This window comes from Crocodylus porosus, unplaced genomic scaffold (assembly GCF_001723895.1).
Source record: "Crocodylus porosus isolate Cpor-Errol unplaced genomic scaffold, CroPor_comp1, whole genome shotgun sequence".
NCBI lineage: Eukaryota > Metazoa > Chordata > Crocodylia > Crocodylidae > Crocodylus > Crocodylus porosus.
Window position 1 is genome coordinate 6,059,134 of NW_017728928.1, and position 12,747 is coordinate 6,071,880.

The window sequence follows — 12,747 nt, forward strand, 5'->3', positions numbered from 1 at the left end:
ATTATAGAAATACAGTAAAAGCTCTAACCGGCATCCATGGGGAATGGAGGGGTGCTGTTTAATCAAAGAGAAACTAAACCTTCATTTTAACTATGCTATAACAACTTTTAATATAACATTTTAATATAACATTATTATAACTTTTAATATAACATTTTAACTATGATATAACAACTTTTAATATTTTAACTATTTTAACTTTAAATATTTTAACTACAATATAAGGAATAATAAAGTAAATAGTATAGCAAGATGGTGTCTCTGATAGATACCAGAGAATCCCGGATGGTAAAATGCCCGATAATGCAGCTTTTACTGTACATAATGGGCAGCACATATGCTTGTAGCAGTCAGTATTGTAAAAGGAGGGTTGGTTGGTTGTGAATGGTTATTTTGCTTAAAAGTGTGTTGATAATTTATTCATAAAAGAATTATGAAAAAACAGAACCCGAAGGTGTACAACAGAACTTTTCTCAGGTCAAAAACCCCATTTCCTAAAAGTCTGGCTTTTGTACTGTTTACATTCTGTTTTTCAGGTAAGAAGCAAGATATCTGGTATGTGGTAGACCTCCTGACTGGAGAGAAACAGCAAACCTTAACTTCTTCATTTGCAGAAAGCATTTGTCCATCTACATCTCTCCTGTATCTTGGGCGAACAGGTTAGATACTTTTCCTGACACTTAAACTCCTCCCTCCTCCCCATCTTTCTTTTTAAGCCAGCATAGCTTCCTCAGGACTAACCTTGCGGCAGGTTTTAGGCTTAATCTCTTACAACAACTTTTAGAAATGATGGCTCGTAATTATGCACAGCAGAAAGACTCATTCCCAGATAGTGATGGAAAAGTGCTGTCTGAGGGACTTAAATGTGGTCTCCTTCTGTAGCCTGTGCGATTTCCAAGGTGGACTCTAACATACTGGCTTTTATATTCTCTTGCAGTACTGGTGTATTGCCCTTGCAACTGAGAGCACTCATGGCTCCTGAAGCGTTTGTTTTTCATAAACCAAAGAGTTGAGGGATATGAGGAGACAGCTGATCTACATGCTCTCTTCTAAATAAAGATTGAAATAGGTCAGGGAACAAGATAAGGGAAGTACCTCTGGTGAGAAGGAATGTGTTTCCCCCATGATATCTATAGGTTAGTGTGTTCTTTATGAGTATTTTTAAATGATCTTTTATTGCAAAAGTCCAGTTATAGCATGTAATGCACTCAGGGATTGGCGTGCCTTACACAAGAATTAGACAGGATTATGATAGCAGTTATCTTCTCAGAAGGACAAAGTGCTGACAGCATGCGCAGGAGCATGGTCTTCTCCTTTTTGCTTTCTGAGCTTCCTTTGGAGCAATACATTTCAGCAGGACAGATAGTGGTTTTACCTTAAATTCCCTAAGTGGTGTAAAATCTGGAAAAGCAGGTTAAGGTCATTCTTGTGCCATTCTAGCCAATGAGTTGTGTTCTCTCGAAGGATTCTGCTTCACAGCATGTGTGTTTTCTAACAGAGTACACAATCACTATGTACGACACCAAAAACAAGGAGCTCCGGTGGAACGCCACCTACTTTGATTATGCAGCCACTCTGCCTGATGAAGATGTGAAATACAGTAAGAGCTCTACCTCATTTTGCTTGTTGTCACTTGTCTGTTACACTCCAAGGTAAATGTAAAAGCAAGCTGATATTTTCTTGGTAATAGACAGCATATGCATCTTCCCTGTCCCATTCTTTTCTTGATATGTTAAAATGTAAAAGAGATGACTGGGGTGTTGTCTTGTATCAATGCATGGCACATGGCAGATTCAGTTTGTGCCAGCAAGATGCAGGGCCCACCTGTGTCCATCATATAGCTGAACTGGGTCTTCTGGATCTGGCCATCTTAAATAGAGCGCTGAAGAATTTCTCAGCCTCTTGGTGAAGCAGGAGCATTTCCTTGTAACGTGCATTTGGTGATTGGATGGTATATGTTAGCTCCTCTGTGGGTGCATCTACACGTTCATTAATGCACCATAGTTACTGTGCATTTCATTTAGTACTAACCAAGCAGTTTAGGACTAAGTAAGCAGTGGAGCTGGTGCAGTTTTTTTGTGCCATTTACTACGCAGTAGCCTAATAACACTGCACAGTAAATTAGCATGTTTGCTGACCAGCACGCTACCGCGCAATGTTATTAGGCTACTGCACAGTAAGCATTTCGTGTAGATGCACCCAGCATGTACAGGGGAGGTCTGCAAGCAGGGCTGGATTAACCCTTTAGTGGGCCCTAGGCAAACAAACTCATGTGCCCTGGGCTGGTCGAGACCTGTCTCCCCACCCTGGCAGTGCTGCCCACAGGGAGCAGACCTCAGAGCCACCGCTAGGAAGCAGCTGCCGTGGCGGTGAAGCTGGTGGAGGGTGGGGGAAGGGAAGGGAGGTATATGGGACCATTCACGCTGCTGCCACAGAGGGAAGGACCAGGGCCCCCCACAGCTCATGGCCCTAGGCATGTGACTGGTTTGCCTATCCATTAATCCAGCCCTGTCTGCAAGCTGTTACAACAGCATGCTGTTATTTCTAATGATGCGATAGAGAAGTGTTTGTAGCACGGTAATTGAGAACTCTGACTCGCTGGCTGTGTCTACACGAGATGTTTTACTGTGCAGTAGACTAATCTACTGTGCAGTAAAACATCATCTACACATGCAAGTGTTCACTGTGCAGTAAATTAGTCTGCTGTCCAGTAAATTTATTGTGCGGTAAAGCCAAATAGCATTAATCGCAGTGTGGACATTCCCACTGAAAAGCAAACCTTTTTTCAATATAGAACTGTATTTGACTTAAGTAGTTGCTGCTGAATATGAAGGCAACCCAGACTAACTCTCTTGTATTTGCACATTGTAGAAATGTCCCACTTTGTGTCCAATGGAGATGGACTGGTAGTGACCGTGGACAGTGAGTCTGGGGATGTACTGTGGATTCAGAATTACGCTTCCCCTGTGGTAGCTTTTTACATCTGGCAGCGTGAAGGTCTACGGAAAATCATGCACACAAATGTGGGGATAGAAACCCTTCGTTACCTGACATTCATGTCCGGGGAGGTTGGACGCATCACTAAGTGGAAGTATCCTTTCCCAAAGGAGACAGAGACCAAGAGCAAGTTGATGTGAGCGTCAATATTGATATTATTCTCGTAGTCTGTCTGACAGTGTGTTGAGGATGCTAACTAACCATCGTCTAGACTGTTAGTTAATATAGCTAGCATTTCATGGTTGGCAAGACAGTAGAAGCAAAGAGAATATAGAATTACAACCTTTGCTGTATAACAGTTTCTGTGCATTGGGTTTGATAAGCTTGTACTGTCTAATGGGAGGCAAAAATAATCGTACATGTTGGTATCAAAGCAGTTTTGTACTCAGAGTGCCTGCTGAAGTCGATAGGAATTTCATCTGTTGAAAGAGTAAAGGGTTAGACCCTTACAATAAGAGACCTTGCATTTCCATTTCCCTTTGGTTAATATCAGCAGCTGGATAAGGAATACATTGATAGGCATTCATTTAAATAGGGTTTCATCATTTAAATATTTAGATAGGCCCATGGTTCACTTGTCTGCTTATGCATCTAGTCTTTCCAAGAAGAAATAAATGCTGCTTTTTCTGGTACCTCAAATGTTAATACTCTATAAAAAAGCGTATGACCAAGATTGTAACTCATATGGTGAAACAACCATTTGGAGATTTCTCCCTAACTTGTATTGTTCTTCTAGGCCAACACTCTATGTTGGGAAGTACTCAACCAGCTTGTATGCATCCCCATCTATGGTACATGAAGGAGTGACTATTGTGGTAAGGACTTTGATGGCATGCTATGAATAGGCTTCTGCTAGCATTAGGTATTGTCCTGTACCATACCATAAAGATTACCATTCATTCCACCTTCTTTAAGGCTTAAGGGATCCTGGCTCACCTCTAGTTGTTATACGGGCTGGTAGTGTGTCCTCCCAAAATATTAGAGAAATCATAGCTCTGCCACAGCAAAGAATGTGTCACAGATTCAGCTGGAAAAACCCACACTTTTTTTCAAATATATGTAGTGATTTTTTATTTTAAAATAAACGCTTTATAAAGTCATCCAACTGAGACAGAGCCATAATACATAAAGAATATGTATTGAGTGATTTTGTTAGCCTCATGTATTGTTTGTGACACAGTGTCTTGTTTTGATAAGCCATGCTATGTATTCCTGTGTAAGCCATGCAAGGGTTCTGTAAATCTCCCCTTAACCAAGGGATAAGAGCATTGTGCAGGGGCTGAATTGATTACACTTGTTTTGTATTTGCAAATGGGTCTTCAGAGCCTTAAGGGCTAAAATCTTAGCTTAAAAAGAAGAGAATACAGCCCTGAGGGTTCTGCAGAGGCTTGAACATCCTGGACTTTTAACATTATTATAATAGTCTGCTAATCAAGGAACCCATGACCAGTAAGGAAAGCATGTTGAAACAACAAACAGCTAGCCTCAGTGAATATGTATGGTCCTATTTCAAGAACAGTTTTGAATGCCATAAACAACCATTATTAAAAGCTGTTCAGAAAGTGCGTCAGTCTGGCTTAGCTGCAGTGGAAATCCTCTTGCGTATACACCAGGCATCGTGAGTTTGTGTTCCACATCGTAGCTGCTTGCACCTGCTGCTGACAGTGCATCGTGGTTAATTGTGTTGAAGTTGCTACTTCTGCTCTCACTTCTGAAAGCACTGGCCATTGGGTGAGATGTTAAGCCCAGGTCTTGTTTGCTGGCTCTCTAGGTGGGAAATAAAGATCCCATTTCACCTTTCTAAATAAAGAGAAGTGGGCAACAGTCCTTCCCTGAATCACACAGGGTCTAATGTCCATGGCCATGTGAGCTGTGCTTGAGGGTATAATGGCTGCCGTGTTTGCCTGCAGTCACTTTTCTGCCAACACGCAATTTGTTGCTTGCTAATGTTCTCTGACCATGTAGTTTGAATGCCCTGCTCCAGGGAGCAGACGCCAAACAAGTGTAGGGCTTCCTTCATTTGCAGTGTTTTCATTTAAACATTGTATGTGCTTTTGAAAGGAAATTTGTGGCTTGTTGAATAAGACATCTAAATTATGTCTCATATCCTGTGTTTGTCTGGGCTCTCTAAACCAGGGATCTTGCTGAGCTGCATTTCTAAGTGTTTGTAGCAATCCTCTTTTAACTGAAAAAAACTCTTGTCTTTTTAGCCTCGTGGCAGTGCCATACCTCTTCTAGAGAGTCCCAAAACAGAAGGGGTCACTATTGAAGACAATGGAGAATGTGTTATCACTCCCAGTACAGATCTCAAGTTTTCAGCAGGTTTGAAAGAAAAGAACAAACTCAACTACTGGAGGAACCACTGGCTCTTAATAGGTAAGTGGAAGTCGGCCACAATCCATGCACACAGTCCTGCACCGCCCTCTGATGGGCCAATGCAGTAACCCCATGTGCAGAGACGTTTAAAAAATAGAGAGCTGCCAAAACAGCTATTAAAATAACATCACATGCAAGCTGTGAAATGCCAGCGTTATGGTCGTCTGGTCAGTGTTAATTTGGCCTCCTGGTGCATAGGTTTCTAGTGTGGGCATTTGACTATAGGCAGTGGCAGCACATTATCCTTGTACTCTGTTAAAATGGAAAGTACTAGCCAGAGGAGTAGCTATTCAGTGTTTCTCCTCGTCCTCCTGCTTCACTGTGTGGCTCCCTGAATTCTTTACTGCATGCTGTGCGCATCCTACAGGAAACGCACGAGGCCTGCCTCGAAGGAAGTTTTGTGGCACAGCACAGCTTTTTACTCCTTCATGTGCTTTGATGAACTGATCTTCAGAACACCCCTCTGAGGGGCATGGAGCATCATCCCTATTTAAGCAACAGGGGAATGAGGCAGAGAAGTTAAAGCCAATATCACTGCAGTATCACCTAAAATTAGGCCAGTTGCTTTCAGCGGTGAGAGCAGCTCTTCTGACCAAGAGCTCCAAAGTGCTCAAAGGACTGGGGACCTGATTATATGCAGTGCTTAGCACTGTCAGTTCTGAGCATCTGCAGAGCTGAGTGCTCAGCACTGGTCAGGTGAACCCTCCGGTCTGAGTGATTTGTCCAGCCTCGGGTCAGACCTCTGGCAGGGGTAGGATCTAGTTTTCCAGGACAGTATTCAGCTGCCCAGACTGTGGGACCATCCTTTTTTGTTCCACCATCCTCTACTTCAGACTCAACAACAGAGTTGGGATCCTTTAGACAACAGCCTCCTTCACTACCCCACCCTGATTCATCCCCAGAGGTAATCAGGCCATCCTGTGTTGAGTGAGTCCTGCTCTGCATCCCTTCCCCATCTTCCTGTTCTTCACAGCTCTGTATCTGTGAAGCTTTCTACTATGAGTTCTGCAACTGGTACCACAGATTCATAGACTGTAAGGCTGGAAGGGACCTCATAAGATCATTGGGTCCAGCACCCTGCACCAAGCAGGAAAGACAACAGGTGACTGTCCAGTCTTCTCTTGAAGATTTCCAGGGTAGGTGATAGCATCACCTGTGGACTATTCCACAGTCTGGACACTCTGACTGTGAAGTAGTTTTTCCTAACATTGAGCCTGAAACAGTCTTCCAGTAGTTTGTGACCATTACTCCTGGTTTTCCCCATGGGTGCCCTGGTGATCACTTGCTCACCAGGCCCATAATGTATGCCTCTGGTGTAGCGTTAGGCTGCTACCAGGTCCTCTGTCAGCTTTCTTTTCCTCAGGCTGAAGAGTCCCAGATCCCTCAGCCTTTCCTCGTATGGGTTGCCGTGCAAGTCTCTGATCATATGGGTGGTCCTTCTCTGGACTCTCTCAAGCTTTACCACGTCCTTGTTAAAGTGCAGCTCCCAGAACTGGATGCAGTACTCCAGCTGTGGTCTCACAAATGCTGAGTAGAGCATAGGGACCCCTGCTGAGCTCTTGTACTGCTGACGTCAAGCATGCTTCGTCATGCTTTGCACATGGCCACGAACTTGCCAGTCTCAGCCTGTTTAACCGTGCTTCTCTGCCCCATTCTCCAACCCAGAGCACTGGCCTGTAGGGAATCTGCAAAGGAAGCATCCTAATGAGCATTTCCCAGAAGATCACCAAGACGTGCACTAAAGGTTCCAGTCTGCAGCTACTGCCTGAGCCCACGGCTGGCTGAAGTCAGAGGCTGTAAGCAATAGCTGCAGGATTGGAGCCTTTAAGGACTGGACTTTTGCTTTGCTTTGAAGGGTAGGTAACAGATGGAGGCTGTTCCTGTGACGGCACCCTGGACTAAAGAGTACGTGTTAAAGAGCTGTGTGTTAGTCTGAGCTGATGGTGGCCTTAAGATGTTTTACTGGCAGAAACGAGCCCTGTAGATTGCTGTGAGACAGAGATGCCAAAATCATGCACATATCCCTTAAAAGGGGGAAATTCTTCCTGTAACAAATGTTGTTTTATTTAAAGGGCACCATGAAACACCATTATCTGCCCCGACAAAGATCCTGGAGAAATTTCCAAGCAATTTACCAAAACGGCATGAAAATGTGATCCCAGCTGACTCTGATAAAGCCACTTTTGAGAAGGTTGGTGATTAACCTGATTTTAGAGTGACTGAAAAAGCCACTCAAATTGTGTGCTAGCAGATTAATCTCCATTATTCATGGAGACTTTGACTTGATGGAGTTTTTTCTCTGTCCTCTTAGGTTCTTGGTGTAGTTGAGAGTTCCACAACAGAATTGCCTCCTACCACGCTAAAAGACGTTGAAGAAAAGCCCAGTCGGCCTGTACCTCGGCCAGAGGCTCCAGTAGATTCCATGCTGAAAGATGTTGCCACAATCATTCTGAGCACTTTTTTGCTGATCAGCTGGGTAGCCTTCGTCATCACGTATCCAAAGGTAACTGCTGATTTGGCTTGGTGTTCTTGTGAGTTCTGAGAGAGCAGTAGCATCTGACGGCCTGGTCGTCTGCAGCAGCAGAACCAGAGAAGGTTGACTTTAGGCAAGATGGGCTCTCTCCATTAGCAGCAGGTAATCGGAGCTAGCTGTATGGATCAGGCTGCACACCCTGAGTTATGTGTTTGGCAGTGATTTTTGTGATGTGCACTGAACACACTTGGGACTTTCTTATTCCCCATGAGAGTTCTCCACAGATTTTTGTACATTGTTTTTTGTGTGTGGCTTTTTTACTGACTTCAGCAAACATACCCCCATCACCTGCACTAGCCTGTCAGCAGTCAGGATCTGTCCTTTATGATTTCATAATAGCAGATCATGCTAATGCCACTTCTACTGCAAAGCCAACTTCAATACTAAAGATGGCTTTTGCCATTTCAGAAAAACTGCCCAAGGTCCCTACCTTGCTGTGAGAAATTATAATGAACTAAAGAATGTTTGGGTGGTAAAGTCTCTTTTGATAAGCTGAGTCTGGTAGTGAGGTCTTTCCAGTACCCTGTGGGTATCTATCCTGCCTGGAAGCTTGGCTGTAGCTATGCCCCTTTGCAGCTGTGCCCGTGAGTTGGTCCAAGCTTGCTGGTTTGAGGGTAAGCCTATCTCTCTTTTCTGTGGAAGAGTGTACATCAGCGGCAGCAGCAACAACACCAGCAGTTCCAGAAGCAACTGGAGAAGATCCAGCTGTTGCAACAACAGCAGCTGCCCTTCAGTGTTCCTGCTGATCTCCCACCAGAGACAGACTTTCTGGACAACACCTGTGCACAGACTGAGAGTTCAGCCACCAGCACACCAAATATGTCTCCCAGAGCATCAAGCCACTCCGTATATTCCAATGCATCTGCATCCGACGTTGGCAGTGCTCTCTCCACCGAGCAAGAAGGAGGTAAAGCTGATCTTCCTTCCTAATGTGTCACAGTGTGTAACAACATTTCACCCAACCCCTGAGTCATAAAAGCATATTGGGAAGTGAAAGCAAGGGGATGAAAAGTACAATCAACAGTATTTCGTAGCGGTTAAGACTGGAGGTATGTTTTGATCCTCTAGTCTGACTGACTCCTGCCTAGCACAGGCCAGAGTGCTTCAGCCTGTGTTCCTGCATCAGACCTGCCATTTTGGATGAGCAAGACCCAGGGCCTGTCTTTAAGATCCAGTCTTGGATCTAATTCCTGGGTTCGTGCCTCTTGCAGGGGTCTGTTCTCTCCATCGTTGTTCTCTGGTCCTGCCAGCATGCGATGACCTTTTTGGAATTCAATTTTGAACAGTGATCAAAAGTTACTGCCATCCAAGGCTTACTTCTACCACCAATGTCAGTGGAAGGTTTGCTTGAGCAAGAAGTACAGGATCAGCCCCCTGTGTCTGTCACTGGTACGTGTGAAAGGAGGCAGCAGCCTTTAGCCACACAAGAGCCCACTTTACCGAGAGGAAGAAAAGCAGTTCTGTATTCCCTTTTATCAGTGTGTCATGAGTCACATTTCCAAAAGGCCCCAACCCAGCTGGCACTGACATGGCTCGTGCACAGACCAAACCTGGACCCACAAATCCAGTAGCTTGGTGTCCAGCCACCCTGCAGGCATGAAGGCAGCATGAGCACCTGCACGGGAGTGTTTGTTTGACCAGAAACCTACCTCGGCTTTATCTGTAGCTTTGAAAGCATGGTGCTGAAATCCGCCTGCCCTGGGTCTTCTTCCTCAGTGTTGCGCACTGAACCATGAGAGAGGAAGTGGCTTGTCTAGTGGCTCCAGAGGAACATACAAGTGCTATGCGTGGGGTTTAGAATCTGTCCTAAAATAGTTCTTTTGCCTCTTGTTTTTGTTCAGATGAAGATACAAGCACAGTAATGGTTGGGAAAATTTCCTTCAACCCAAAAGATGTCCTGGGGCATGGAGCTGAGGGAACGATTGTTTACAGGTAAAATGCTTACTTCATTTGAGGGAAAACAGTTAATGTCTTACTAATTTATTGAAAGGTTTACCTAGCATGAGTTGTAACATCTCCATAGAGCTTTCAGAAAGTGTGAGAGATGCATGCACTTCTCTGTAGTGTTCTTTCACCGACCACAATCCCTTTGCATGTCTTTTGCACGTGTTGTAATGAACAGAGGCACCAGATCCATTTCCAGGACTGCACAATGGGCTGGTGTGAAGTACTCACTGCCCGTTACAGCCCCCCTGCCTCAGTTGCATGGACACTCAGTTTTCTCTGCTCTGTGGCTTGCTCCCTGCAGGGGGACGTTTGACAACAGAGATGTTGCAGTGAAGAGAATCCTTCCCGAATGCTTCAGCTTTGCTGACCGTGAGGTGGAACTGCTACGCGAGTCAGATGAGCACCCCAACGTGATCCGCTACTTCTGCACAGAGAAGGACCGGCAGTTCCAGTACATTGCTATCGAGCTCTGCGCTGCCACCCTGCAGGAGGTAATGGCGGCCTTTTGGTCTACGCTACCCTGACAGCAAGGAGCTGTGGCCATGGAAGGCTTCTCAGTGGCACCTTCCCCTTTCCTCAAGCCTCTATACTGGTGCAAATAAGGAAATGGCACATAGTGTTCAATTCTCCTCTGGTGGAACTTCTTTGAATATGGTGCTGAATTGCCCTAGGAAAAATCGGTAAAAACAACACTGGTTTAGATGGTGCGTGTCTGTCTCTACCCAGGGTGTGGAGGTACTGGTTTGTCACAAGCGAACAGGCTATAGTAGTGGTTTTCAGCCTGTGGTTTATGGATCCCTGGGGGTCTGCAGACTATGTCTAAGGAGGTCTGCGAAAGATTCACAGAAGTTTAGGGCTGGAAGGGACCTCGGGAGATGATTGGGTCCAGCCCCCCTGCTCTGGGCAGGAAAGACTGCTGGGGTCAAATAACCCTAGCAAGGTGTGTGTCTAGTCTCCTTGTGAAGATCTCCTGGGTAGGTGCCTGTATCACCCCCACTGGGAGTGTATTCCAGAGTCGATCAAAAGCATGTGAATGCCCACAGTTACAATTCAGAAGGGTCTGCACCTTTCAAGAAGCAGAAGAGCAAGGCCTTGCAGGTGGAGGCTAGGACAGGCAAAGCTTTGTTCAAGGAGGTAGAGTGGAAACTTTGCTGCCCTTGACTGAAGTCTGATGCAGTAGCACTTCCAGTACACCCTTCCCCCCCTGCACTTCTCCATTGCTTGCTTTAATGCACCATGATTGTCTGCCACCCTGCTATAAGGCATATGATAGGGCTTTAAGTTTTGTTTCCCCTTATATAATTTGCAGTATGTGGAGCAGAAAACTTTCAGCCACCTTGGCTTAGAGCCTATCACCCTGCTGCAGCAGACCACATCTGGCCTGGCCTATCTGCACTCTCTCAGTATTGGTAAGGAGCCTTTTGTTTCTCTATCAAATATGGGCCTCCTGTATTGGGTAAGGGGCAAGATAAGCTAGCTTGGCATGGGGAGCTGCAGGTGCTTCATGGCTGTGTTGCCTTCCTTGTTTGATGGGTGAAGGAAGGGGGGAGGTCACTCTTTCTTCCTCTTGGAACGACACCATTCTACAGTGTCCTGGTCTCAGGGTGGCTTTGAGCCTTAAGGCGTAGCCCAAGAAGCCAAGAGAGCCAAGTCATCTCAGCTTTTATGGGGGACAACCTCACAGATTGGGTAGGACAGGAGAGGACTTGTCAAGTGCTTGGAGCTGCAGAATTGCTGATAGAATAAATGGGGTGTTGGTGATCACCAGGGTGAGTGAGAGCTCACTGGGTTCCCCAGTGACAAAAAACACGGCCCTTTGGGATAAGCCGTTGGTTCCACTAACATCCATTAACAAAAAGTGGTTTCAGCCTGGTCAAAGGCTCCTTCCCAGTGCGTAGGACAATGAAAAGTGTGCTTGGTGCTACCTGCTGTTAATAAATTGGTGTCTGTAACAGTCCACAGAGACTTGAAACCCCACAATATCCTCATTTCAATGCCCAATGCCCATGGGAAGATCAAAGCCATGATTTCAGACTTTGGCCTGTGTAAGAAGCTGGTGGTGGGCAGGCACAGCTTTAGCCGTCGGTCTGGAGTGCCAGGCACGGAAGGCTGGATTGCACCAGAGATGCTGAGTGAAGACTGCAAAGAAAACCCTGTAAGTCAGTCAATTTGGTCCTCTTGAGCTAAGCAGCTGGAGTGCATGGGTGGCACCTGTCCTCTTCATGCAGCCGGCCCTGTCCGGCCAGAGCGCTCTGCCTTGTCAATCAGGCTGGTTTCCAACTAAAGTAACTCTGGTCTAACTTTCAACAGTTCTAAGCATTTACAGAGTTCCTTGAAGACAGCTCCTAGGAGGAGTAGACTGTCACATCCAGCTCCACAAAGGGGGCTGATGCCTGGGAGGGCTCAGAGGCCTATGCATATGTTTGGGGTACAAAGTCAGTGTAAACTTATAGTGCTGGAAATGCATCCAGGCTCTTGAGTTCCCAGCCAGTGAACAGAGAGGAAGGGGCCTAGGAATGGACTTCATGACAGCCAGCACCTTGTGTGAAGAGGCATTTAAGCTTATCCAGTAGGAACAGCCAAGTCCAAAATCCTGCCCATCCCTTGGACTTAGTACCAAAAGGGACAATTGAGAGCCTAATGTTATTAACAGTGATGAGAGGGTTTGCCAAGGGAAGACACTGGTCCATTGGACCTATGGGCACCAACTTCTTAGCCAGCAATTGCACGAAAGCATGTCTGGCTACCTTTGCCTCCCCAGCCTAAGTGGTTAGGTAGCTAGTTTAAAAAGCGTTTGGACTAGAGCCTGGAACAGGACTTGAACTCCTATCGCCAGGGTCAGCGTGAGGTACTGTGTTACCTTCTCTGGGTAGCTGGAAGGAGCCACCTTCCAG

General features: G+C 45.7%; 1 protein-coding gene across 1 annotated transcript in view; it reads left to right on the forward strand.

Annotated features, from left to right (window-relative positions):
- The window catches only part of ERN1 (endoplasmic reticulum to nucleus signaling 1), a 31,891-nt gene that overhangs the window by 15,240 nt on the left and 3,904 nt on the right, over positions 1 to 12,747 (forward strand). The window contains exons 5-16 of the mRNA XM_019542402.1: positions 537 to 659; positions 1,499 to 1,600; positions 2,872 to 3,133; positions 3,734 to 3,812; positions 5,208 to 5,373; positions 7,446 to 7,564; positions 7,685 to 7,876; positions 8,549 to 8,813; positions 9,748 to 9,838; positions 10,155 to 10,344; positions 11,163 to 11,262; positions 11,809 to 12,008. Of these exons, the coding sequence (XP_019397947.1) occupies positions 537 to 659; positions 1,499 to 1,600; positions 2,872 to 3,133; positions 3,734 to 3,812; positions 5,208 to 5,373; positions 7,446 to 7,564; positions 7,685 to 7,876; positions 8,549 to 8,813; positions 9,748 to 9,838; positions 10,155 to 10,344; positions 11,163 to 11,262; positions 11,809 to 12,008 (1,889 nt within the window). The remainder of the gene's footprint in view (positions 1 to 536; positions 660 to 1,498; positions 1,601 to 2,871; positions 3,134 to 3,733; positions 3,813 to 5,207; positions 5,374 to 7,445; positions 7,565 to 7,684; positions 7,877 to 8,548; positions 8,814 to 9,747; positions 9,839 to 10,154; positions 10,345 to 11,162; positions 11,263 to 11,808; positions 12,009 to 12,747) is intronic.